Below are 27,317 nucleotides of genomic sequence, written 5' to 3' on the forward strand. Positions count from 1 at the left end.
GAGCATTTGAACTCTACGGTGAGTCTCCCTCCCTCCCCGTCACTTGGGTTCCTCTTTCGCCCCTTTGCGCCGCTCCGTCCTCTCCGTCTAACGCTCCTGCCTTCGCTTCTCCCGCAGCTGCTGAGCCCAGACATTCAGGTGGTAATGGACGTCAACGTCTAGGCTCCTAGATAACAGCGTCATCGTCTCCATCGACAGCCGCCCGTCATGCTGACCTCCAAGTACCAGAGAAGCTAGGCCAAAGAAGCAGCCGGCGCCCTCCACAGAAGTGCCGCCTGGATGTGGCAGCCTCAACCACGTCCCTCCCCCGCCCCCAATAAACCTGCTTTTAGCTTTCACTGTTCTCCTGGAGTCTCCTTAGGACACATATATTTTGTTTTTTAAAAGGGGAGGACTCAAAAATTCTGCATGAAGAGACAATGAAGCCTGGGCCGAGTATGGTTGGTGCAAATCAAAACATATTTGCATATATTTGGGTGTGGAGGGGTTTGAATAAATTGCATAAATGAGGGAAGAGCAGAGCACTCACTGACTAGCTGGGTGTTGGCTGGAAGAGGAGAGAAGCAAGGAGGCCATACGAGAATTTTTAAAAGTATCATATTGTCCCAAGCCTTGCCTATCATGTAGAGTGGACAGAATGTGGACTAGAACAGTGTTTCCCAAACTTGGGTCTCCTGCTTCGGATGAACCACAACTCCCATCATCCCTAGCAAGCAGGACAAGTGGTCAGGAGTGATGGGAACTGTAGTCCAAAAACAGCTGGAGACCCAGGTTTGGAAGATACTATACTAGAATCATGAATGGGAATTGTGGGCTTTCTGAGTGGGCTTTGCAGCACCCTTAAGATGGCAGGAACTCAAGAGGTTTTGGGAAGAGATTTTTGGAGTTTCCCTTTTCCTCCCTCTTGTGGCCCTTCATACTCACAGTCCCTCATTTTCAACAGGGAGATGCTAAGAAAGGACTGAAGGGCTGGCAGCATTGGCCTCATCCCACTGGCTCATCCTCACCAGCAAAGGGCTCTTTCTGTAACCCCAGAGTGTGAACAGCAAGCAGAGGCCTTGGCAGGGATGCTTTCCTTACGCACATCACCTGTTCAGACTCCAATTTACATGTGTTTTGACTCACACAAGGGAGCTCACAAACGAGTCAAGCAAGTTAATAGCTTTGGAAAATCCTCTGTTGCACAGAACATGAAGAGCCCTTTGCTACATTGGAGGAAAAGGCCAAGGTGTGCAAGTAGCAAGGGATGGCGTTTCTCTGGGACAGGGGGCAACGCTGAGGGCCAGATGGAATGCCTGTGGGGCCCTTTGAATGCCAGCTGCCAATCCCAAGCATTTGAGGCAGGGGAGAGCTCCTGTTACCAGAACGTCCAGACACCCAGATTCTCAGTGCCGTCACTGTCGCCTCCTCTTTGTGTACTCCCATACCAGTGAAACCCTGTGTTGACAACTCTCCTGTTTATCAAAGCTGTAATTTCCACCACCACCCAGAAAAAAACAAAGTACCAGAGCAGCTTCCCCAAGAGGGACCTCCACTGTTCTGAAGATTCCCCGCTTCCCCAAATACAGAATGGACCGTCTTCTCTAAAAAATACATTGCTTTTGTTTTGCTACAAAGGTATGATCTTGGCATACGGAAATACAGGCTGTGTTATGTAACAATAAACCTGTCTAGAGGACTAGAAGATCTATTGCCTTTCCTATAAAAAAGAGAAAAATTGAGAGAGAGAGAGAGAGAGAGAGAGAGAGAGAGAGAGAGAGAGAGACATTCAGCTGGTGCCACCACAATGTTATCGGCTCAAGAAGCCAAGCCAAGCAAGACTGGGCATCTTCTTGGACCGCTCAGTCTGGTTGTGCTGTGGAGCTTCTGGCGAGACACAAAATGGGAACCGGAAACCAGCCACACTGTCCCTCCCACTTTGCACGTAAATAGAATTCATTCTAACTAAGCCATCCCTGACAGATAATGATCTGCAGACGTCAAGCTGAAGGGACACCAGTCATCTGGCCCACAACAGCACCAAACTTGGCGGTGAGCACGGTCCACGCTTTGGCCCCCGGCGAACTCTCGGCGCAGGGCAATTCGGGTTTCCTTCCGTCGGGGGAAGATCTTCCGCTAAGTCGTGTGGGTTCTCCGATGCCGAACGAGGTGCGAGTTCTGCCCGAACTTCTTCCCGCACTCGGGGCATTTGTACGGTCTCTCTCCCGTGTGGGTGATCTGGTGGCGGATGAGGTCGGAGCTCCAGCGGAACTTCTTGCCGCACTGGCTGCACCCGTAAGGGCGTTCCCTGGCGTGGGACGCTCGGTGCCTGGTCAGCTCCGAGCTCTGGTAAAAGCTCCGGCTGCACTGGGCGCAGCGGAAGGGTCTTTCCGAGGCGTGGGTCCTCTGGTGCCGGGTCAGCTGGGAGGTGTGGCCGAAGCACTTGCCGCACTGGGGACACTGGTGGGGCTTTTCCCCCGTGTGGATCCTCTGGTGGGTGAGCAGGTGCGAGTTGCGGCTGAACGTTTTCCCGCATTCTGAGCACCGGTGGAGGGGCTTTCCTGCCGGGTGGGAGGCTCCGCTGGGGACGGGGCGTGCAGCCGGATTCTCTCCCGTTTCACCGCACCTCTCTTCGCGAGGCTGGCTGGCTCTCTCGCCACCACGGTTTTCAGCCGCAACATTCTCCTGGGAATTCCCGGACGGAAACGCCCTGGGAGGCTCCACTTCCATGGCACCTCCTTGCAGAGGGTTCTCCTCTCGGCTCCCGTTTACCATCAGGGCACCTGCTGGGATAAGAAAAAGAGAAGGGCATTGCCACACTTTGCCAGCACGCTGTCTGCCGCCTACAGAGCCAGGCTGGCAACCTGTCTCTGGCATTGTGAAAGCAAAATGCAAGCACTCTTACTGTCCCTCTTTACCAGGGACTGTTCCTATTTCCTGGTCCCCATAAATGTCGCTGTTATCGTTGGCATCTGTCTTGAGACACAAATAAATCGCTGCCCCTGCTTCGCCTCTCGCTTTTCGCATTTCAGGGACGTCAAGCTGAAATGCTCTTTGTGCAGAGTTACTAGCATGGCTGTTCTTCAGGATTCACCCTCCCTCATCTGGGCTCTGGAAATTAAATCACTGTGCGAAGAAATGGGTGCATCTTGTCTGCAGTGCCAAATGAGTGGAAACCGCAGGGAAGCAGGCTTAACCTTCGGAGGAACGTAAAAGCTATTCAAACAGCAAAGCCGCCTTCGTTTCTGGGGTGCTCTTGGGCAGGGATGGAGAACCTGTGGGCCCCACCCCCCTGACTTCCTTGGACTCAAACTCCCATGAGCCTCAGGCAGCATGGCCAATGGTGAGGGGAACTGGGAGTCCAGCAACACCCACAGGGCCACAGGTTTTCCCCACCCTGTACTGCAGATCACTCTCCCTAGTCACACCCTCTTCTGGTCCTGCTCTGCACCCTTCCCTGAGTGATTTTGGGCTGGCTAGCGTGTGTCCTTGACCTCTGCTAAGGCCTCTTCCTAGGCTAGATGGGAGGATGGTGTGAGGTGCGTGTGTACACAAACCAGGTTACTGCACAAAGGGGGGGGGGAATTATTAATATTATTAATTTATTTATACCCATTTCCCCCTGATTATTGCTCTGCCCAATTTGGCCACTGGCTTCAACCATCACTGGCATGCAGCCCTCAACAGGTTGTCCAGAAGGTAAGGTGGCACTCAGGCTAAAAAAAGTTTCCCCATCGCTAATGCAGACTCTGCATGTGTATGAGCCAGACTATAGGCCAGTTGCTTTCTGGTGCTGATGAGAGCCACAGTCCAAAACATCTGGAGGGCACCAGGTTGGCCTGTTGTGATGGCCTGGGATTCCGAGTCTGAGAGCGATCCGGAGGAATCCCAGCCGGCACAGGAGTCCCCGCCTCCAGGGCCGGCTGAACTGGGGCAAGGCCTAGATGCTGAGGAACCTCAAGAGCAGGCACCAGGTGAAACCATTCTGGCCCCAGAGGTGCTGGAAGACTCAGTGGCTACAGGTGAGCCTCCCCCGGGGCCCAGTAACCCCTCGGCCTCTCCTGATCTGCAGAGGCTTAGGGCAGAGAGGCGAAGGGAACTGGTGTCTCCCAGGAGGAGTGCTCGCCTTAAGGCCAAGAGAGGCGGGGCTTCTGGGGGCCGGGACCGCCCCCGGCCTTAGAAGAAGATAAAGGTCAGGCAGCCCGGTCCCAGGTTGCGGGAGCAACGTCGTTGTGGAGTACCTGCTTTACCCAGTCCTTGATCTGCACTCCCAGTGTGCCTGTTCCTCGCCCGGCTTTCTGTTACTGACTATCCGGTGTTCCTGTTTCTCGCCTGGACTCCTGCTTCTGCCCTACCAGTGTTCCTGTTCCTCACCTGGACTCCTGCTTCTGCCCTACCAGTGTTCCTGTTCCTCGCCTGGCTTCCTGCTTCTGCCCTACCAGCGTTCCTGTTACCCTGCCCGGCTCCCTGTCTCGGACCTCGCGTCTCATCTAGTGATCGTCTACCCTGCTAGAGACTCTGGACTGATCTTGGGCTACGGTAATAGTACCTTATCCCCCCTGGGACCAGCACACCTGTGTTTTATGAGAAAGGCAAGTAAAAACTGAAAAGCCAACAGGACTGGGTCCAGCAACCTTCAGTCTCTATGCATAGGAAAACATCCCCAGAACCTCCCATTGGACCCAAAGCCTCCTCCATTAAAACCAGGGGCTCCTCTTGTATTTCTTACCTGTTTCCTGAAGTCCTCGGGGCTCCTGTTTAGGGATGCAGGGCATCTTGAGAGCAGGGATGAGGGGAGGCTGGTTTAGTGTTACGTCTGTTGAGGATAAGCAGTCAAGATGGGGCAGCAGTGGGGCAGGAGGTTCCCATGGCGCTCCAGGGAGAATCATTTCTTGCGGGCTTACCTGCTCAACTTTCACCCGTACTGTAACCTGGCAACGAGGGACAACAACATGCCATTAGGAAGGAAACAGCCTCCTTCAAGGCCTGCCCCCAATCACCTTTAAAGTACAGGAAGGAGGAAACCGTGACCCTCCAGCTATCGCTAGACCAGCTCCCATCACTCCTGACTCTTGGACACTGGTGGGAGTTGTTGTAGGGGCACAGCTTTCTCTCCTTTTGCTTTATTTAGCTTTTTCTCGCAAGGAAAATGCTTCAATCCTCTGCTCATTTAGGTTGGCCTTTTCTGTACCTTTCCAGTTCTACCCTTCTGAGAGCAAGTGAACACCAGCCTGCACATTCCCCTTCTCAATTGTCTTCCCTTGTTATCCTTCAAATATTTTAGACCAGGTGTGGATCACCTCCTGCCCTCCAGATGCTGCCCATCTCCCACAATTCCTGGCCACTGTTAATGCTTCTTGGGGCAGATGGGAGTTGTAGCTCCAGCAACATACGTAGGGCCAATGGTTCTTTTAAACCTGTGGTTCCCAACATTGGGCACACGCACCACAGGGGGGCAATTTGATTTTTAAAGGGGGCAATTTGAGAATGAGTTATTAACAGTTAATGGCCTTTTAGCCTTCCTCCACATGAATAGGAGTTCACTTTTTGAATAATAAGAATTATATGTCACAGGGATTTTAGATATGCTTAGATGGGGCATGGCCAAAAAAAGGTTGAGAGCCACTGTTTTAGACTGTACACCCCTTGGGGCAGGGACTTGTCTCTCTTTATTTATGTGAAGTACTGAACACTTGGGACGCGGGTGGCGCTGTGGGTTAAACCACAGAGCCTAGGACTTGCCGATCAGAAGGTCGGCGGTTCGAATCCCCGCGACGGGGTGAGCTCCCGTTCCTCGGTCCCTGTTCCTGCCCACCTAACAGTTTGAAAGCACCTCAAAGTGCAAGTAGATAAATAGGTACCACTCCGGCGGGAAGGTAAACGGTGTTTCCGTGCACAGCTCTGGTTCGCCAGAAGCGGCTTAGTCATGCTGGCCACATGACCCGGAAGCTGTACGCCGGCTCCCTTGGCTAATAAAGCGAGATGAGCGCCGCAACCCCAGAGTCGGTCACGACTGGACCTAATGGTCAGGGGTCCCTTTACCTTTTTTACTGAACACTTGGTTAAGGGTTTTATACAGAAACGTCTTGCTGGATTCTTGAGAAAACTTCTGGAGGTGTTGTTGGGGGAACTAGGATGCTATAGGGACTGTGGATGGAGGCTCCCTTATTATTAATTATTATTATTATTATACCACCCTTCATTGAAGGATCTCAGGGTGGTCCACAAAATAAAACCTCTCTGTCAACATGACATAAAGCGTCCTCACCTGTTGCTCCCACATGCCTGCCTCTCGCCGTCCCATCTGGTAGCCTTCCACTAGTGCCACCGCCTGGGCACAGGTCTCTGGGCCTCGCTCCCACACCCAGTTCTGGATCTCCTGGGGCAAGATGGTCAGGAACTGCTCCAGGATCAGCAGCTCCAGGATCTGCTCCTTAGTGCGGCTCTCGGGCTTCAGCCAGCGGCGACAGAGCTCCCTCAGCCTCCGGCAAGCCTCCCGAGGGCCTTCCGAGTCCTGGTAGCGGAACTGCCGGAAGCGCTGGCGCTGCATCTCCACGCTGGGCCCGGCCTCCCCTCGCAGGCCAGAGGACTTCGACTTCCTGTGGTCTCCCCGGCTGCTCCTGGCGTCCAGGCCGTTGTGGGGCGGCTGGCCTTTCCCGCTGAGGGCCGGCATGAGGCGGGTCACCCACTCTCCCCTCGGCCACTGGCAGGTTTCGGCCGCCCTCTCGAAGGACGACAGGTAGGCCTCAATGTCGTCCACAGGCGCCAGCTCGGGGAGTTGGAGGTTCCCCCAGGCAGGCGGTGGGGGTGGCACTGCCACGGGGGTCTGCACCATCTCCTGGCACTGAACCTCCCACAGTTGTGGGATGGGGTCGCTTCTCACCTGAGGAGGGGTCGCCCACCTCAGTAAATCGCTAATGGTGCCGGCCTGGACGACGAGGGGAGCCTTCCCTGCGGCGTCCCATTCCCACCCTGCTTCGGGGCATGGCGGCCCAGGCTCCTCCATCTTCACCCGCGGCGGCAGCGTGTCTTCTAATGGGTACAAAAAATGGAGGCCCAGCGCCGGAGGAGGCACTTCCTGTGTGGCGGCCATTTTCCCTCCAACCTTCCCCTCAGCAAAAAGGAGGAATCCCCTGGCCGATGCCGACTGGGCCAGTCAAGAGGCTGTTCAGACAATCCACACGTCTCCGGGAGCCGGACAAGGGTGATAAGGGCCGACAGCTAGCAAATGTTACCTTAACGCCGGCAAAGTGATGATGCGGCAGCAAAAGGACTCCTCCCTGAAACATAAAGCCAAAACACCACTGAGAATTAGGCTCGTAAGGAACGGGATCAACCCCAAAGCGGCCGAGAACTGTCTGCGCCCGTTGTGTTGGGTCAGTAGGAGTTTGGAATTCAATTAGTGCCTATGTCCTTTTAAATGTTTCTATGACCTTTCACATGTGTTTGCGGGAGAGGGAGTTCTCGTTTTGTTTTACCTATTTATTTCGTGCTTCTATCCTGTATTTTTATCTTGCAAACCAACCTGAGATCTTCGGATGAAGGCGGCATATAAATTTAATAAATAATAAATTATAATAAAGAAAATTGGGCCTGCAGCAAAATGCTGCAGTGCTGAGTGCTGCTTTTCAGGATTCTAGACACTCTGTGCCATTCTTTCTGCCCCCAAAGCATCAGCATTCACAGCCTGGAGATAAAATATAGACAGAACAGTAAGCATTGGTAGACCCTCCCTTCCTCCAGAAATGTATCTAATCCTCTTTTAAAGCCACCCTGGTTGGTGGCCATCACTCCCATCTTGTGGCAGGGAAGACCATACGCCATCAATTCCCAAACTCACCCCCCAGCCCTGGACCACTTGCAAGTCTCGGACGGCAGATCATTGAATGATTTTTCTGCTGGCTGTAGCAATTGTAATGCACTGTGCTAGACGCTCTACGATTTTTAAAAACTGTTTCTATTGCTTCTTTTATTTCAGACCTATTTTATTGCAATGCAACCCAAATTCCACAGAACTCAACTTGTAATACAATGTAAGAAACGCAAGAAGCAATAAAAATACAGCTTGGAAATATTAAAGGCAATGACTCACTGCACTGCCTCCCATTTCTGGCCACAAATCCACAGCCATGCCACAGACCAGAGGTTGGGAACCCCTTCTGTAGATGAAGCACCTATTGCATGGGAAAAGTGCTTCATTTTATCCTTCCAGTGTCTGCTGCCAATCAATTTCTTTTGAGAAAACCTGAGTTTTATCTTCATGTGGGGAGGGGAAGGAATTTCTTGCTATCCATTTTTTCCGCACTGAACGAGAGCACTCTTCTTAGGAGCAGGGGGCAAGTGGTAGTTCTCTCCTCAAAGCTAGGGCACAGCAAAAACTAGTGATAGGGCAGGATAATGCAGTACTTTGCCTCTGAGGATCAAAGCACTACTGTTTTAAAATGTTCCAGGCGTAACCGTGCCCTGGAACGCACATTTCTGCCCAATTACTTGCTCTCTCGCGGCCGACAGGTCACCTGCAGAGCCTCTGAGCCAGAGAGAATAATACAGTGACACTTTATTTAAAAAGATAAAGAGCACGTGAATTGCCTTCCTGGGCCAGACCAAAGGTCCCTTTAGTTCAGCATTCTGAAAGTGCCTGGCCAGGTGGGAGGAGCCTCAGCTCATGTGCTTTGTCTGCAGAATGTCCCAGGTTCAATCCTCAGGATCTCCAGTGAAGTAGGATATGCTAATGATCTCTGCCCAAGACCACTGCTACTTGGGAGTAAGAGTACTGGGCTAGGCAGACCTTGCCTGACCTAAGGGCGGCATGGTAGCTCAGAGTAGAAAGGTCTCAAGTTCAATTCCTAGCATAGTGGGCGTTTGGGGTCTTTTTTTTTTAAGGAAAATGATCAGTGAGTAGCTGGTTGGTGGGGGGTGGGAATACTTCTTTCTGCCCTGGAGAGCTGCTGCCAGTTGGCATAGCCAGTCCTGCGTTAGATTAGCAACTAGTCTAACCTGGTCTAAGGCAGCCTCCTAAGATTTTTAAGGGTCCACAAGCCAATGGAAAGCCAGCAGTCGTTACAGCATCCCATGAAGATGAATGACAGAAGTTAATCAGGCATCCTTTTGCCAGTCCTGTCACCCCAGGGGGCAGGACTAGAACCAATAGGTGGAAAGAAGCAGCTAAACAGGAGGAGAGACATATCCTAACAGCGAGAGATGCTTGGTTCTGGGAAGAGGTCCCTGGGGAGAAAGTGAGCTCTCCTTCACTGCGGATTCTGCACTAAGCAGGGGGTTTGGACTAGCTGGCCTCTCAGGGACCCTCTAACTCCATAATTCTAGGGTTCCTGCATCTAATTCCAATCACTTCCATTGGATAACTCCATGTGGCATGACTCAAATGTGCCCATTCAGAGCACCAAACCCCTGTGAGCTGCCTGATACCAATTCTTAGGGATTCTTTGACAAGGTTTGTCCACTAAGACCATGGGAAGTCTGGGAATTATGCACCAGAATCCCTTGCAAGGTTTCAGAGGATGCTGCGGTGCGTGTGAAGCTCTTGGGTTATGCACACATCTGGGCCACACCTCCCAAGTAATGCACTGCTTCCCAGCTGCTCCAAGAAACCACTTGGGATGTTTGCAGAACATAGAAAAGGCCCTGCTGCATAAGACCAAAGGCCAATCTTGCTTCCTATTGCGTCGTAAGAATGGAAGAAAAGCCCTGTAGGATCAGGTCGAAGTCCTATCTAGTCCAGCCTCCTGTTTTCACATTGGCCAAACCGATGCCTTTGGGAAGCCCGCAAGCAGAATCTGAACACAGTGCTCTCATTTAGCTTACAATGAACTGGGCCTATGCTCCATTCATTTTTTTTCTTTTCCTAATCTCTTTTTAAAGACATCTAAGCAAGAAGCAGCAAAAGACATATGTTAAGTGTTTTCCTCAAGTGAAGTACTTTTTTGTGGCGGATCTGTCTGGAATCTCCTGCCAATCTATTTCATTAGATGATCCTTGAGCTATAGTGCTATGGGAGGGGATGTGGGAGAACAGACTTCTCACCATGCACCAAGAATGAACTGATTCAATCCACAGGCAAGAAGCAATTCTGGTCATGCTTAAACACACAGCCAGGGTGTGTCAGGGAGATCCACCCCCACCCCCAATGGACACACCACAAAAGTCCCTTCTAAGAGTTCACAAGTGCATATGGACCAATGCATAGCTGTATGTCACACACAACATATGGCACACTGCTAACGTATAGGGCAGTCCTTTGGACTAAGCACCCACTCCAATATTCCCTGCCACCCACACATAATCCTATCACTGGATGGGATGATGGAGCGAATTCTACCCCACGCCCCCAATGCCCCTCCTAAAATGTCACAATGGAGCTGGGCTCCTTGACTCGCATCCCCTCGCCTTTCTTTGTTGCCATCCCATTTCGCCAAGCATGTGGGAGACCCGCTTAGGGAGGCTAGCCTGAGCCTATAAAACTCACTCTCCCTGAGATCCCAAGGAATTCTGACTCTCAGGATTCTCCCGTGGCTGTTCCAGGAATAAGTCTCCTGAGGACCAAGAAGTCCTGGCCCTGGCACATCAGATTCCCACTTACATTTCCCTGCGAATAAATCCAAGAGTCCTGGCTCCCAGCCCTAATTCTAAGAAGTTTTATCTCTTCCTTTCTAGAAGAGTGCTGCTTCTCTTCTTCCACGCTCTGTCTCCCTAAGGCAGGGATGGAGAATCGGCGGGGCCTCCAGAGGTTGCTGGGACCGGGACGCCCATCCCCCTTGACCACAGGCCATTTTGGCTGGGGCTGATGGGAGCTGGAGCCCCACAACATCTTGAGCGGAGGGCGCAGGTTCTTTCCCTTGCTTGCCCTCTAAGAGCACCGAGGAGCCCAGCCTCGCACCTCCCTTCCTAAGGAAACCCAGCAGTCCTGCTCCTAATCTGCGAGAACTATAACCGGTCCCGCTCCCATAAGTCCCGGCTCCGGCCTCTGAAAAGAACCCAGGAGTCCTACCTCCACCTTCCCGCCCGCACCCCCCCCACAACACCCCGATCTTAGGAAGCCTGGTGGAGCCCAACCCCAAATGCGAGAACTAACGGGACCCGGGCGAGTACCGGAGCCTCCTCCTCCTTCCCTCGGGAGGACCCAGGCGTCCTGGTGCCGCTAAAGCCCCGGGACCTGCGAAAGGGAATCCCGGCTCCCGCTTCCTGCAAGACCCCCTCCTCCCCGAAGGGACCCAGGAGTCCCGGCTCCAGCTCCGCCCTTTGTTCCGTCCCCCGCCCTCGCTCCGCTCGCCGGCTGCGCGCGTCTTGGCGCGCCCCGGGCCCGGCTCCGCTACCTGGGCCGGGGCGCCTCCCGCGCGGCGCTCGCTCTCGCTCTCTCTCAGGGATCCGGAGGCGGCGGCGGCGTCTCCGCCTCGAGTCCCGCGGCGCCCATCGCGCGCTGCCCGGCCCTGCCTTGCCCTGCCCGCGCGCCGCGCCAGCCCCGCTCGCCTCGCTTCGCCCTGCCCTGGAGGTGGCCGCCAGGTTGGTTCCCGGGCTGCGCCGGAGAGGCTGGGGTTAGTCCCCCCTCCGCAGGGCGGGCACTGGCTGCGATCTCTGTCAGTCACCGCCGAAAGGAAGGGGAAGCCGGCTTGGGACAGCCCCTCGCCCAAAGCGGCAGGGAGGGCGGGCCGGCGAGGGAGGGAGGGAGGCAGGCCGGGCAGGGCCGCCTTTGCCACGATTGCTCCGCGCTGCAGGCGCCGCGGCCGGGATTGCGCGCAGCGGGGTCGAGGAGGGCGCAGCAGACGCGCCTTTCTTCCAGTTCGATTTCTTGACTAATAATAATAATAATAATAATAATAATAATAAAATAAAACAAAAAAGCATACCGAAATAGGAGTCGCCGACTTTTTGCTGCTGTTGCTGCATCTTGCGCTGCATTGCTTCTAGGCATGTGCAGAGCGCCTTTCCTTTGAGGAAGCGAACGAGCGCCTGCCTCTTGCGAAACTGTTTCAAAAACGAAGCTGGAGAGTAGGGTCGTTTTATAGCGAATAGTGTTGCTTCAGCCAGGGAGAAGAGGAGGCAAAGGCCTTTTGCCTAAGAGGATGGTCTGATGTCAGGAGAGGCAGAACTAGGCCAGTCGGATCAATGCTTAATCTCCATACTTTCAGAAGGCAGCATATGGTTTTTAAGAAACCACAGTGTCCCTGAGCATGTGTGGAGCAACTTGGGGAGACGAGTTGGCTTGCAAACATATGCACCAAGTTATGTGGTGGAGTATGGCTTCAAAAACTGCCTCATTTTGATTTATTCCGAGAATGGCTTTCAATTTACATAAACGTTCACGGTGGCTCATGTAAAATGAAACAAGCAGACAGCCCACTCCAAAATCCATGCATAAGTCAAGTAGAGGCAACTCTCAATTTAAGCAGAGGTTACGCTCTGGGTATGGTACATAAAGCCAAAATTGTGTGTAGGGACTACAGTATACTGCAGTCAAAACCCATTGGGTGCAATGGTGGGTGGGATTGCCAAAGTTTCCCTACCCCGGATGCCCGCACCCCCTTTTTAATTCCACTGCCCAGCCCATAAAACAGATTGTGCTCAAGTTAAATGTGTGAAAGTTGCAAGTTACCTGCATGCCAATCCCAACCAACAGACTGAAAAGGCAACATTTTGCAGGCAATGTAGTCAAAAGACTATCCATAATAATCATTCACCAAAGGCCTTTGTAGATCAACTTGTGTTATTAACCTAGAGCAGTATTCAGCCAAGGCTACATCTGCACTATACATTTAAAGCCCATTTCCAAAGTGGTTTAAAAATCAGTCCTCCTTCCCAGGGCGCTCTAGGTCTGTGAAGGCAAAGGGGTCTCCTAAAAACTCAATGTAGACTTCTCAGGTTTCTTTGGGGGAAAGCCATAACTTTAAAACGTGCTAGGATTATAGTGTGAATTTCTTGTAACATATATGTGGTTTTGACTAATTGCACATTTTTGCAAGAAATCTCCCCTAAATGCAATGCATTTTTGTATGTTACTTTCACTAATATATGCATTTTTATCCACCTGTTTTTGTAAACATTGGCAGGTTGGGGGACTGTATCCCAAAATTCGAAGTGGAAATTGGGAAAGATGGCTGTGTTTTTGGTTCTCATGTTAGAAAGCACAGATTTGATAGACTCAGCTTTAAACGTGAACTAAACCGAATTTCTCCTCGTATCTGTAGAGCAGACCCGCTGAAATTAAGGGACCTAACTTTGTCATGCTCATTCATTTCAGTGGGGCTGCTGTGAGTGAAACATAGTTCAATACTACCCCTGATGCCACAAGGAGATAGCTGAAGGTTCTGAACCGCCCTGAGTTCTATGGGTATACGGTGATATACAAATTTAATAAATAAAATAATTAAAAACAAACATTATTTTATTTTGGGGGAGTTTTATCTGCTTAGGGAGAGCTTTCCACAGGCTCTCGGGTGGGGCGGAAAGCCCCCTTTCCCCTTTGAATTCTCCTCTGAATTTTTGGGGAGCAAGGAAGCGGTCAGAGTTGGAAACAAAGAAAAGGGAACCAACGTTTTCATCTCTTAATAGCGGGAGGTCTCTTCTCTGTTCCTTCCTCCGTCACATTTGTACAATTTTAGGACGAGTGCCATGGAAGTAGTAGCAAGGGGGAAATCAACCCTTTTATTGCTCTGCAGAAATCATAATCTTTTACAGACATGAGGTCACGTCTGCAGCATTTTCTGCTCACACACCTTTTTGCAGCGCAAGCCAGCAAGATGAGCTTGGGAAACAATCAAACCTGGTGAACTCTGCAGTGCTTATGCTGATTCTCACTTACTGTCATTTCAGATTCAAAACATCCGTTGTTGTTTACGCCGTCACTGAGCAATTATGCTACAAATGCAATCCAGTTTTAAATTGGATTCACTCTCCGAGCTTCCTCCAAGAATCACTGCAAATTTGTGGGGGTGTTAAGAGACTTCTGGATTAGAGATCTCTGGCCTTTTCCAGAAATCTACCAGTATTCCATAAGGGTGTGGGGGTGTGGGGAGCCATGGCGGTGTTACTTCTGCAGCCATACTGAGCTGGGTTTAAAAAAAATAAAAGGGAATCTACTGTGGGCGCAGTTGCATAAACCTGCCGTTAGATGGCACACTGAGCCCGGGGAGCAGAGGGCATCCTGTCCCCGCCAAATACAACAAATATTTCCCCCCACCTTCGCATAACTCAAAACCGATTGTTCGTTTGAAGGGCATGAGGGCCTGTGAAGGGCCTAGGCTGCCTTCCAGCCATGTTGTCACATGGCACAGCAGTTGTGTGCATCCTGACGGCATATGCAAGATTTAATCCGGTGCGGCTTTTGGCATACTGCTGCGCGCGTTCTCAAAGCGCCACTGGCGTGTCTGTAAAAGTAACTGGAGAAATAGACGCTGAGTGGGTGGGAGTGGGCTGCAGCCTTCCTAAATGCGGGCAAAGTCCTTTCCCTGTTTAACCGCAGGCCGGTGGCTGGTCTCAAATGCAGAACCCAAAGTGGTAAAGTCTTGTCTGAGGAGCAAATGCCACCAGATTCAACCGGAATGAAGTGCAGTTGAACAGACATAGGGTAACTCTTAAGCAAGTGTGAGGAACGTTTTTCAGACTGAGGGCCATATTCCGCTATGGGAAACCTTTCAGGGGCCGCATGCCAGAAGTGGGCAGGGCCAGAGGCAAAAATGGATGGAGTGATGAATGCAAATTTCACCTTTGCGCAGTACGCTTGTTTCTACACTCACAAACCCAATCCATCCAAGCAATTAAGGCATTAATGGAGGTGAAGGATACATTCAGCTAGTTAAAAGTATTCAAATAGGGTATGAAGTAGGGCTGGGGAGAGTGGGTATGGTTGAGGAAGGCATGTGGTCAGACAGAGAAGCCTGAAGGACTGCATTTGCCCCCTGGGCTCAAAACGCCTTACCTCAGATATTACGGAACAGCTGCATCAGTCAAGTATAGTAGGAACCTTTTAAGTCGTCCCTCCCAGAGGAAAAGATGTGTGCAAGCTTGAGGCTGACAGAAATAAAATGCTGCCAAATGTTGAAATGCAACATTTCACCTTCTGAAATGTGTAATTTTTCTTTAGTTCAAACTTTGACCCGAAACTGGGATTACATAAATCGAAATTAAATGGAGAAATATGGTTGAAGAAGTGAGATCTGACTGAAACCAAACGTTGCCGTACGGATTCCTCCTTTTCTGTCTTTCAGCCAGTCGTGGTCTCCTCCCTGCCACTCTGTTCCCTTTCCACTTCTTCTCCCACCCCATTTTTAAATGGCAAGGTGTGCTACTTCGCATCCTTCAAAACGTGGTACAACAGCCCTGGTGCATTTGGAAGTCCCTCCAATCCAGGTCCTGAGAGAGAGCTGAGTTGGTAGAGCAGGAGACCTGGGCGGCTTTAAAAGAGGATTTAGAGCTGGGGTCAGCAAGGTTTATCTTGCCTGGGCTGGATCGGACCTGCAGAGATCCCTCCATGGGCCGGAGTGCGGATGAGCGTGCCCACCTGCCTGTAATTTTTGGCGTCTGCGTAGACCTGATTTTTGGCACCTGCGTCTGTGCAGATGCAATTTTCGGCACCGTGAAAGCGAGTCCCCGTGCCGCGCTGCACCAGTTTAGCGCAGCGCATGAGCAGGCAGCTCAGTTCGGGGGCGGCTCGGGGGCCGGTCAAATGACCTCCGCAGGCCACTTCCGGCCCATGGGCCTTAGGTTGCTGACCCCTGATTTAGACGAATTTGTAGTGGGTAAGTACCGTATTTTTCGCCCTACAGGACGCACTTTTTCCCCTCCAAAAATGAAGGGTAAATGTGTGTGCGTCCTATGGGGTGAATGCAGGCTTCAGGAAGCTATCCGCAAGCCTTGGGAGCTCCGCGGGAGTTCCCGTCGGGCTCCCAAGGCTTGCGGATAGCAGCCTGCATCCCGAAGCCTGGGGCGCGCTGCACACCCCGGGCTTCGTGCAGATATCGGGCAGCACCACAGGCTTGGGGGACAGTGAGGAGGCGGAGCGCCACCATCCCGCTATTCCCCGACCTGGTTTGGAGGCTGGCGCTGGGGAGAAGCGCACTTCTCCCCACCGCCAGCCCCACAAGCTTGGGGGACAGATATCCGCAAGCCTAGGGAGACCAGCGGGGCTCCCTAGGCTTGTGGATAGCAGCCTGTTCTGGGGTCTGGGGAAGCTCGGGCACCCTCCGCCCCAGGCCTGCACCTGGGGGAAAAATAATTTTCCCCCTTTATTCCCCCCCCAAAAAAACTAGGTGCGCCCTATGGGCTGGTGCGCCCTATGGGGCGAAATATACGGTAATGCTTATCAATGGCTACTAGTCACGGCTGTGTTCCACATCCACAAGTGAGGAGAATGGCTGTTGTTTCTGTTCCTGCTTGTGGGCTCCCTATAGGCGTCTGGTTGGCCACTGTAAGAATAGGACGCTGGACTAGGTGGCTCTTATTATGCTCTTATATTAAAATTTCTTTAAAAGTCTGTGATGGGTCCCAGGCATTCTGCTTCTTCTCTTACAGCAGGAATGGGGAACCTGTGATTCTAGATGCTGTTGGACTCCAATTCCCATCAGCCACAGCCAGCAGTGCCAATGGCCAGGGCACAACTTCTCCATCCCTGGCTTATACAGGGAAGGGAGCGCCTCTCCTGAGATGTTGTTGCCTGTTGAATTGTGGGAGCATCATCTAACAAAAAACAAAGTTTTTTTTCCACCTTCCAGTTTTATTCCAACACAAGGTTATCCAGTTTTTCATCACAGTCCTATACATATTGTCCAGTAGCACCTTAGAGACCAACTAAGTTTGCTCTGGGTATAAGCTTTCATGTGCATGCACACTTCTTCAGATTCAGCTTCACAAATGCTTATACCCAGAACGAAACTTAGTTGGTCTCTAAGGTGCTACTGGACAATTAATTTATTTATTTTGCCTGCGCCAGACCAGCGCGGCTACCTACCTGAATCTAGTCCTATACATATTTAGAGTCTCCTGCTAAGTGCACTCTGGCTTGCTCCCAAGTAAAAGTGCTCATGAGATCATACTGTTGGTGGAGCGAGTGATTAAAAGTCATGCAACTGATCGACCAACAGTGCAATCTTAACCAAGTCAGAAGTTAAATCGCATCAAGGTCAAGGGAGTTTACTCCAAGGAAAGCAGGTCGAGAATTGCAACCCAAGACGAGCTGATACATCTTGAAGGGTGCAGCCTTTATAGTCCGTCTCCTCTGTCTAGACATTTGTTCCACTTACTTCTCTCCTGGTGAAGGTGTCTGTGAAACCCAAAAACTTGCACATTTCTGCCCCAGTGTACCCTTATACCATTCTGCAAGGACTTTATGATCTGAAACTAGAAACGATGTATATACTTTTGTAACTCGAGAAAATATTTAATAAAAACATTTTAAAAAGAAAAAATCCATTCTGCTACACATTTCCAGAGTTGGAATGGAGAAGGAAATACCACGTGGGGCTCCCAACGGTGCCCCCCACCCCTTGTGACGATGATGGGTTTCCTGCCCATTAAACCCCCTTCCAGGCCCAGCACCTGGTCCCCAGCTCTCTCGCTGTAGCCCCCCTGCCCTCGCTCCCACCCCACCGAGCCCGGGCCTCTCTCCCTTTCCCCCCCAGGCCCTCGTCGTCTTTCACACTTTCTCATTAAGCTGCTGTCTTTCCCGCGTTGCCAATTTCAGCAGGTTGGGGCAGACCGACCGGTTCGCTTGCCAGAAGTAGGGAAGGTGTGGGGCGGCGGCGGCGGGGGGGGAGCGGGGCGGGGGCTTCGTCCCGGCATTGTTCACCCACCCACGATGCGCGCGGCCCCCCGGGACAAATTGCACCGGCCTCTACGGGCCCCGCCTTGCGATCCAAACCTGCTTTGCACCCCGAAAAGTTTGCAACTTGACCTCGGGAGATAGACACGCTTGCATCTGGTAGCGGGGAGGTAACGATGACTGATTTATGGGGGGAAGGAAGGAGACGAGAGGAGCTTGCCTTCTCCCAAGCAGCTGTGTAAAAAGGAGGGGGGAGAAATTGAGACGGATTCGCAGCCACCCCCCTTATTTTTAAAAGACATCTCTATTCTTTGAGAATTCCTGCACGATTAAGCCTTTACACGTATGAAATCTCAACCACCTGCCACAGGCCCCCACATGGTTGGAAACTGGGAAGAGATCACCTTAGGATATATTAGGATTAATTCTGCATCCAATTTAGATCTTCTCCCCATTACAGTAAGGACGCTATATATTTCTGAGCCTACAATCCTATACTTTTCTGTATTATTTTTTTACCCACACGCTATCGGAATGGTTTGGTGCTTGATGGTTGTACATGGAAGTACTTCAGGCAAGCTGGGGGAGGACAAATGATAGCCAAGGATTATTTTCATACTTCCTTACATAGCCCACCTACTTGCCACTCTCCAACACACACTTGCGCAGCATTCACAAGTTTGTTTGTTTTTTAAATTAAATCTGGAATGTTATGTACTCGTGCTTAAATGATCATAGAGTGAAGGTAGCCCCATATGCCCCATCTGCTGTCTCCCTCCCCTCAATTTTTAAGTAAATAATGGGCCCTGTAGTCTTCTAATTTTTATTTTATTGCAAAGATTTCTGGACCCCATTTTAGGGCTTACATAAAAAGAGTTGAAACATGATTCCAATAAAATACAATCAGAGTTATGGAAAACAACAATGGCAGCAGTTACAGCATTTCAAAAGCCAGCACCCCATTCATATTAATTTAAACAGCAGGCAAGAGCCATTTAAAACCAGTTTTAAACCAACAGCGATATAACACATTTGCAAAGTTCAGCAAGTTAATTAAAAGCAGTTTGGAATGAATGGTTTTTCATGGCCTGTTTAAAAAGCCAGAACTGGAAAGGCCTAGGATATGTTCCTTGGGAGTTCTTAGGATATGTGGACACCACCAAAAAGGTCCTCTCTCTAATGCCCAGCCACCTAATTAATCTTGCTGGTGGTCCTGTAAGGCCTGTCTCAAAGCCTGGGCATGGCCATAAGGGTGTATGAAATAACTTGGGCCCTAAAACATTTAAGTCTGAAACGAACAGCAGATCCCTAAAACAGCAGCAAAGAGAGCCATAATGAAAGATAAGTGTGGCAGCCCATCTCTACTCTTCTGTCTTCTTCTTCTTCTTCTTCTTCTTCTTCTTCTTCTTCTTCTTCTTCTTCTTCTCTCTCTCTCTCTCTCTCCCCCCCCCCCCCCCGTCTGACTGGGCTGCACTAGCCACTCTAGGTGGCTTCCAACAAAACGTTTAAAATATTATAAAAACACAGTGATACATTCAAACATAAAAAGTTCCTTATACAGGGCTGCCTTCAGACATTGATCCACATTCCCCAGATCACCATTCCATTCACACATTAAGGTCTGGTTAAAATAAGCATCTTCATTGCTTGATGACTGTGAGAGCCAGTGGTGAGAGCACTTCACTTGTGTGGAAAGGACCTCTATGGGTTTAATGCTTCTGGATCACCTCAGCCACAATGATTTCCAACAGGTCTATTCACACCCTCTGCCACTCACCATGTGGAAACAAATATCTATCTATCTATCTATCTATCTATCTATCTATCTAGCTATCTAGCTATCTAGCTATCTAGCTATCATTTATCATTTATCATCTATCTTTCTGGCTTTCTTTCTGCTTTCTTCACACAAGTATACATCTATATGCACATGTGCGAATCCCCTTAACAAGTATTAGAATCTCTGCTTTTTCACCCATAAGAAAGGATAGGGGTAACCGTACCCTTTTTACAACTCCTTAGCAAGCCTTGTTTGTGCGAATGTCAGACTGGTAAACAAGGGTAATGATTAAATTAAAATACAATTCATTTGAGGAATGTGACTCAGGCTTGTTGCTATAACAGCACCTAAACAGCACTCCAGGATTTGTGTTTGTTTATGTGTGTGTTTGTGCCAGAGAGAGACTCCGAATAACTTAATGCAGATTAACACCATAACACTTTTGAGCACGCTGTCATGCTCAAAGCCTGGAAAGTTCTTTGGGGTTGTTGTTGTTTTATATAAGAAGTGGTGTCTCTTCCCATTCGCTCATTCCAGCCATTTTTTTTTTGCAACGAATTGCCCTCCTTCTTGTCCTCTTGACTGCTTCTGCATTCACAGTTCCTAAACGCTTTCTGCGCTTAGGTTATCTTTAACCGGCAGTCGAGGGGCCTGTGAGCGACGGCAGTCAATCTGGAGTAGCAGCAGCAGGAGGGGAGGGCGATCTTGTCTATGTGGCGTGGGAGTAATGCTGTCGGAAATCAGGGACATCCGCCGCGTGCAGGGAGGAGCACACCGCAGCGCAGCCGGCTGCCAGTGCCAAAGCGAACTCCCTCATCAAGGCCTCCTCCTTGCCTCCCTCCCTGGCTGTGGTAGCAGAGCCAGCCAGGGGCATCTGGGCCTGCCTGGAGCAGGCTGAGGTGGAGCCGGAGGGCCCATGGCCGCCTGCTTCTCCTGCCTCGCCCATGTGGCTGCGTTCCCACCCCTGCGGCCCAGCCCCTGGATTTCATCCCCTCACTCCCCAGTAATGTCAAACAGTTGTCTGTGGTCGGAAAAGGCTGTTTTTAACCAACAATTTGGAAAACTCGTGAGCGTGTTCAAGGAGTGTGATGGAGCGGAGGGAGCAGCTGGGAAGGTTATGGGATGTGGAAGTGGCTCTCTCTCATACACACACAGAGAACACATTTGTCACTATTATCCCCTCGCGCACACACCAGCACAAAAATATATCACCCACTGCTGGACATCGCCACACGGTTAACAATAACTTGCCCAAGCCGTGCCTATTTTTAACTAGCAAACAGGTTGTGGATGCGACAAGCTTCTGTTTATCAGGAGGCTACTGAGAGTGCTTTTCCGCCTCTGCAAGTCTCTTGCAAGATTTACAAGCCTCCCCATAGGACCTGACACCATCTTCTTTGTCCAAAGCGGTGCAGTACCCCATTTGATGCAGGCAGGGCTGGGCCCACAATATCTTGCAGCCTGAGGTGAAAGACAGAATGGGGCCCCCACTGCTCACTGTGCGATAGCTGACTGGATTGGCATTTCAATACCGTCAGAGGGGTAACGTCTTTTGCAGCCCCACAAGGCAGCAGACTGGTTATGGGGCTGCAGAATGGGCCACATAATACACTCAGCTTTGTCCTCCAAGAGCACAGGCAGGGAGCTCAGGAGAGACAGATACCGGTAGATGCTGCTCCTGTATCTCACACATAGGGTTGCCATACATCTGGATTTCCCCAGACATTACAGGGGAAGAATTTCTGAAAGGCGGTGGCACGTTGTCCTGGATCTTAGACCAGTCAATAAATAAATAAATAAATCATGTTTTTGTCAAACAAACAAACAAAAACACTTTAGGGGTTGTCTAAATCAGCTTAGCAATTTGGGGGGCTTTCTAAAGAATATCAACAACTTTTGGGGGGTCCTGGTTTTATCTTTTGAAATATGGCAACCCTACACACATCTGGTGCCTGAGGCAGTCGTCTTCCTCTGCCTAATGATAGGGCTGGCTGTGCTGAGGGAGTGGCCTGCAGGGGCAGAGATAGCTGCTGTGGCACCAAGGGCCTTTCCCCTCTCTCACTGGCCTTCCTGGGAGGAACATTGAGATATGTTAAAGCAGATCTGTGGCACATTCTTTCCCTCAAAGAATTCTGGGCACTGTAGTTCACAGAGTTACAATTCTCAGCAACGCTTTACAAACAACAGAACCCAGAATTCTCTGAGGGAGGAATTGTGCTTTGAATGCGCTTTAAAAGTATACTGTGGTATGTTCGCAGCCTTCATCTCTTCACAGGGTCCCTGTCAGTGGTCACCTTCTGCAGGACAGATGGATGCACTCTGCAAGAAGCCCATGTTCACAGAGCTACTATTCCCAGCATCCTTAAACTACAGTTTCCAGTATTCTTTGGGAGAGGATGTAGTGCGCTTTAAATATGCTTTAAATGCATAGTGCGTATGCAGCACAAGAGAATGAAATTGAGGAGTGGAATATAGTTTCAGGCTGCGTGCACACCACACATTTGAATGTATACATTAAAGTGCATTACTTCTCCCAAAGAATACTGGGAACTGTAGTTCCCCGAGCTACAATTCCCAACACCCTTGGGAAACAACAGTTCCTGATTTTCTTTGTGTGTATGTGTCATGTGGTTTAAATGTACAGTGTGTATGCAGCCAAAGAATTTTGGGGTGTGGGGCACTTGGGCCAAATGTCCTTAGTGCTTTCTCCCTTCCTGAGCTGGTCCTTCTTTGCATTGTTCCCACTGCTCATATATTTTCCCCTTTCCCTCTGCGCCCCCCCTGCATCAGGCAGGAGAACAAGACAAGGGTTTTTTATCCTCATTTTTTTATAGATATGTCTCGTGGCCCTTTTCTTAGAACTGCTTTTCTTTTTTTAAAAAAAGGCGGTAGCTCTCCTTGAGACACAAGCACAAATTCAACCTACCTCGTACATAATGACTTTTGCATCTAAAAATGGATACACACCCTGGTTGATGCCTTTTAAAGACAAGAGTGGTGCAGACAGGGATCACTTAGCCCAGGACCTGGTTTTGATGCCAAAAAGTAATCCAGAAGGTGTGTTTGTGCACCACAAACACCAATGCCACACGCCATACATTGCACCTACCTGTTAAGCCACATGGTGACTCACAAACCACAGTGACAGGAGGCATATACAGACCTCCTCTGTGGCTCTCTTGAGAGGCATCGGCACACCCACATGTCACACAGAGTCAAGCACACCTACTGACAGATAGGTAGGCACATATCAAATACACACGCGTGCAGCTGCTGCAGACAAACTTCCACTTCAGGCAAAATAGTCAGCATTGCACGCCCCGTCCCCTTCATCTTCAACCCCCGCCATCCCAGTTTAGCACTCTCTTTAAGAGAGGCAAATAAAGTGTATCCTGCAGCATGCAAGATGGAACCTATTGATACAAAGATTTATGGACACATCTTGCATCAAAGGTTAATACAACACCAAAGCATTAACCGCCCCCACCACACCAATTGCTTCTCCCAAACCAGACTCTTCCCCCACCGCCCAAAAAATTCAACAGCTGCCTGAATTGCCTCCAGCACAAAAGCTTCTGCTCGTTCGCATACACACAGATTATGTTGCATGTGCAGATATTATATTTCATTCACACACACACACACTTGGCCCCAGTGTTTAATTTAAGTCTGGCTCGGCTCCAGAACCCACTGTCAGTGCTTGCATATTGCGAATGTGGAGGTGTAATGATAAAGATGGGGGCCTCTGAGCGTGTGCGGAGTGCCTTCTGATTGCCATTGAGTAAGCACAGGCAAGCTTCCCACAATGGGATTAGGAAGCAGGGCATCGGAAGGTGTGGCTTTCTAGGCAGGCTTGAATCCTGTTGCTTTCGATTTGGAAAAAATAACCATTGCTTGCCTCATCGATACATACAGGCACACACACACAATATTATATCAAAGGCAATGGGAAAATACAAGATCACACATGCCAGTATACACATGAATGCTAACTTACACATAATAATCACAGCAGTCAGGAAGGGAAAGTGCTGGTCAGATATAAATACATATCATAATAACACACATATATTCATTTTGCTGTGGTCATACACAAATGCACACTCTAATAGTGGGACACATGTATAATATCACAGCAGCATCCACCCTTTTTGCATGCCATCTATTTCTCTATCTGTGCACAGGCTACAATTCTGTCTGCACTTATGCATGAGTAAACCCTGCTGAACTTTTAGATGCACTAATACAGGATGGGTGACAGCAGTCCGTGTGAAAATAACCCATGAGTTTCAGTAAGAAGATAAGCTAAAAACGAGTCAGTGGCGTTGCGTGGCAGTTTAAAAGGCTACTGTGCTTCTAGACTGCATCGACAGAAGTATCGGTGCTGCTGTTTGCAAAGCGTTCATGCTACCACTCAATTCCGCTTTGATCAAACCACTTTGAGTCCTGCTGGCAATTCTGGGCACTCAGCTTAAGGAGGAGACCAGGGACCTGAAGTGTCCAGATGGCAGAGAGAGAGAGAGAGCAACAGAGGCCTTGCGTCCAAGTCCTGTGAGGAAAGGGTGATGTTAGTCAGGCATGTTTAGCCTGGAGATATTAAGAGACAATAGGGTAGCCATCTTCAAATACCGAGAGGGCTGTCACATAGATGATGGAGTCCATTGTTGATCAAGATGATGAAATGTTAGGAAAGAGGATTTCAACAAAGCTTGAGGAAGAACTTTACAGTGGAAAGTCTACAGTGGTAGGAGCCACTTTACAGTGGAAAAGATGGCCTCGGAAGATGGTGGGCTCTCTCTGTCTCTGTCTCCCTCTCCCAGTGGAGGCTTTTAAGCAAAGGCTGGGTGGCCACCTATCAGGGATGCTATAGCAGTAAATTTATTGCATGAGGAAGGGTGGGACTAGAGAATCTTAAAGGTCCCTTCTAGCTCTATTATTCTATCTGAATTGACATGCCTAGGTCTGGACTCTCACACACATCCAGTATAGCACTCGGGTGGATGGGAGACATCAACACATTCAGAGTCACACCAGAAGCCATAATTCATGTATGGGCTCTTTTTGCTGCCACAATATGTCAGCTTTGACAGCTTTCAGGCAAAGCCTCCATGTTCAGCAGCAGTATGTCTGTGAAAAGCAGCTGGCAGGAGCTGTCACTTTCTTATGCTGCCCATGAGCTTCCCAAAGGCACCTTGCTGCCCACTGTGGATGCCTTTGGCTTCATTCAGCAAGGCATTTTCAGAGTCAAAATAGCTCAGTAGAGCATGAGACTCTTAAACTCAAGGTTATGCGTTCGAGCCCCACATTGGGCAAAAAGAGGCTTGCATTGCAGGGGGTTGGACTAGATGACCCTCGGGGGTCCCTTCCAACTCTACAATTCTATGATTCTACAAAAATGTTGCATTCTCTGAGTTGCACACAACCATGTGTGTCATTCTCTTCCATGCCCACATGTGCGTTTGCTGGCTCTTGCATTCACACATCCCCCTAAGCGTCTGAGAAAAGGGACCAAATGGCTGCAGATGCGTGTGTTGTGACACAGAATGTGCCTTCTCTCCCTCTGTTGCACACACACTCCATATACCCTCCCCCCTTCCCCGCAGTGAATGACACATGCGATTGTCTGACACACACATCTGGCAGGAGAGCTCTGTTGCTCCATCTGGAGGGTTGTGTAACGCATTCCTGACACTATGGACTGACTGTTCCCACGCCCACCACCCCTGGATATGTGCTGGGGTTTGTGTGTGCGTATGTGCGTGTGCATGCGCCGACTGCGCATGCCCCCAAAGGGCAAGGCTGATTGTGTTGCCACAACAGCCCGTCCGCGCATGGAAACAGGGTGGCAAGGAGAGGCGTGTGTAGGGACGCAACACCAAGGCAAAGCGGGCGTGAGGCTGATGCAATGCCTCTGCCCCGGTGCAGACTCATCGAAACAACACCCTCCGATAGGAACGCTACCACAGGGAGAAAGCGGCTGGGCGGGCGGGTGCTCTTTGCAGTTGGGCTCCCCCCACCCCCCGTGGCAAGGTTGGGCCATTGCACCTGCCGGGCCCCTGTTGGGTCCCCTCACCCGCCTCAGTGTAGGGTCACCCTGGCCCTGCCTCATCCCAAAGGCATCCATCAATCCCTTTGAATGCGCTCGGCGGCATTCCCGTTCCTAGCCTGGGTGCCAGCAGGAGGGGACAGAATTAGCTGTGCCTGGGAGACTATAGGATGATCGGGAACAAAAGGCGTCACGCTTGGAATTCCAGGCACCCAGCATCAAACAGGGGCTGGATCAGGGCAGGCTCAAACTTTGCCAGGTGCAGCTGGAGGCAGATCTGAGCAGGGAGGGGGGGCGGAGGAGATAAAGCAATTCCTGCCAGATTTGCGAGGAGGATTGCATTACCCAGGGATTTGCGGTGTGTGTGTGTGTGTGTGTGTGTGTGTGTGTGTGTGTGTAGGGAATCAGAGGCTCTCATGGGCATAGAGGCCAGGGACCAGCAGTTTGGCTTTTGAAACTTTCCAGACCTTGGCAGCCTTTAAACAAGCTAAATCTAAGAACATGTAAAGAGCTCTTCTGGATTAGGTCAATAGCCCATCTCCCGCTTGGACTACTGCAATGCGCTCTACGTGGGGCTACCTTTGAAGGTGACCCGGAAACTACAATTAATTCAGAATGCAGCAGCTAGACTGGTGACTGGTAGTGGTTGCCAAGACCATATAACACCAGTCCTGAAAGACCTACATTGGCTCCCAGTATGTTTCCGAGCACAATTCAAAGTGTTGCTGACTTTTAAAGCCCTAAACGGCCTCAGTCCAGTATACCTGAAGGAGCGTCTCCACCCCCATTGTTCAGCCCGGACACAGATCCAGCTCCGAGGGCCTTCTGGTGGTTCCCTCCCTGCAAGAAGTGAGGTTAGAGGGAACCAGGCAGAGGGCCTTCTCGGTAGTGGTGCCCATACTGTGGAACGCCCTCCCATCAGATGTCAAGGAAATAAACAACTACCTGACTTTCATAAGACATCTGAAGGCAGCCCTGTTTAGGGAAGCTTTAAATGTTTGATGTCTTATCTTGTTTTTAATATTCTGTTGGGAGCCGCCCAGAGTGGCTAGGGAAACCTAGCCAGATGGGTGGGGTATAAATAATAAATCATTATTATTATTATTATGGAAGAGAATGACACACATGGTTGTGTGCAACTCAGAGAATGCAACATTTTTTGTAGAATCATAGAATTGTAGAGTTGGAAGGGACCCAGAGGGTCATCGAATCCAACCCCCTGCAACGCAGGAATATTTTGCCCAATGTGAATCTCGAACCCACAACTCAGAGATTAAGAGTCTCATGCTTTGCCAACTGAGCTACTTGTCCAGCATCCTGTTCTCACAGTGGCCAACCAGGTGCCTATATGGGAAACCCTCAAGCAGAACCAGAGCACAAGAGCCCTTTCCTGTGGTTCCCAATAACCAGGATGTAGAAGCATTCCTTCCTTCAACTGTGGAGGCAGAGCTTAGCCATAGTGGCTAGTAGACCCAGTGGCGTAGCGTGGGTTGTCAGCACCCGGGGCAAGGGAAGTAATTTGTGCCCCCTAACCCGTGGATTTGCGCCCCTAACCCGTGGATTTGCGCCCCCTAACCCTAACCCCCAAATGTTGCGCCCGGTGCGGCCGGCCCCCCCTGCACCCCCTACGCTACGCCACTGAGTAGACCGTATGGGTCCTTGCAGAAACCTGCCAGTTGGTGAGATGAGACCTTTTGTTCAGACCAAATGACATCAAAAATTATTATTATTATTATTATTAGTAG

The 27,317-nt window shown here is 50.4% G+C and overlaps 1 protein-coding gene across 2 annotated transcripts; it reads right to left on the minus strand.

The window, feature by feature from the left end:
• Nucleotides 1-1,452: 1,452 nt before the first annotated feature.
• LOC310691802 (uncharacterized protein) lies at nucleotides 1,453-11,501 on the minus strand. Of its 2 annotated transcripts, XM_083471940.1 has the most exons (4): nucleotides 11,310-11,501; nucleotides 6,248-7,259; nucleotides 4,709-4,910; nucleotides 1,453-2,765 (listed from the first exon to the last, which is right to left on the minus strand). In XM_083471940.1, the coding sequence occupies exons 2-4, from the start codon at nucleotides 7,070-7,072 to the stop codon at nucleotides 2,116-2,118; spliced, it is 1,677 nt and encodes a 558-aa protein (XP_083328066.1). In that variant the 5' UTR covers nucleotides 7,073-7,259; nucleotides 11,310-11,501; the 3' UTR covers nucleotides 1,453-2,115. The 2 variants fall into 2 exon arrangements, with proteins under 2 accessions (XP_083328066.1, XP_083328067.1); XM_083471941.1 differs by lacking the exon at nucleotides 11,310-11,501 and having other exon boundaries at nucleotides 6,248-7,602.
• Between the last annotated feature and the right edge of the window lie 15,816 nt (nucleotides 11,502-27,317).

The sequence above is a fragment of the Podarcis liolepis genome, assembly GCF_965112155.1.
Source record: "Podarcis liolepis genome assembly, chromosome: 13".
Taxonomy (NCBI): domain Eukaryota; kingdom Metazoa; phylum Chordata; class Lepidosauria; order Squamata; family Lacertidae; genus Podarcis; species Podarcis liolepis.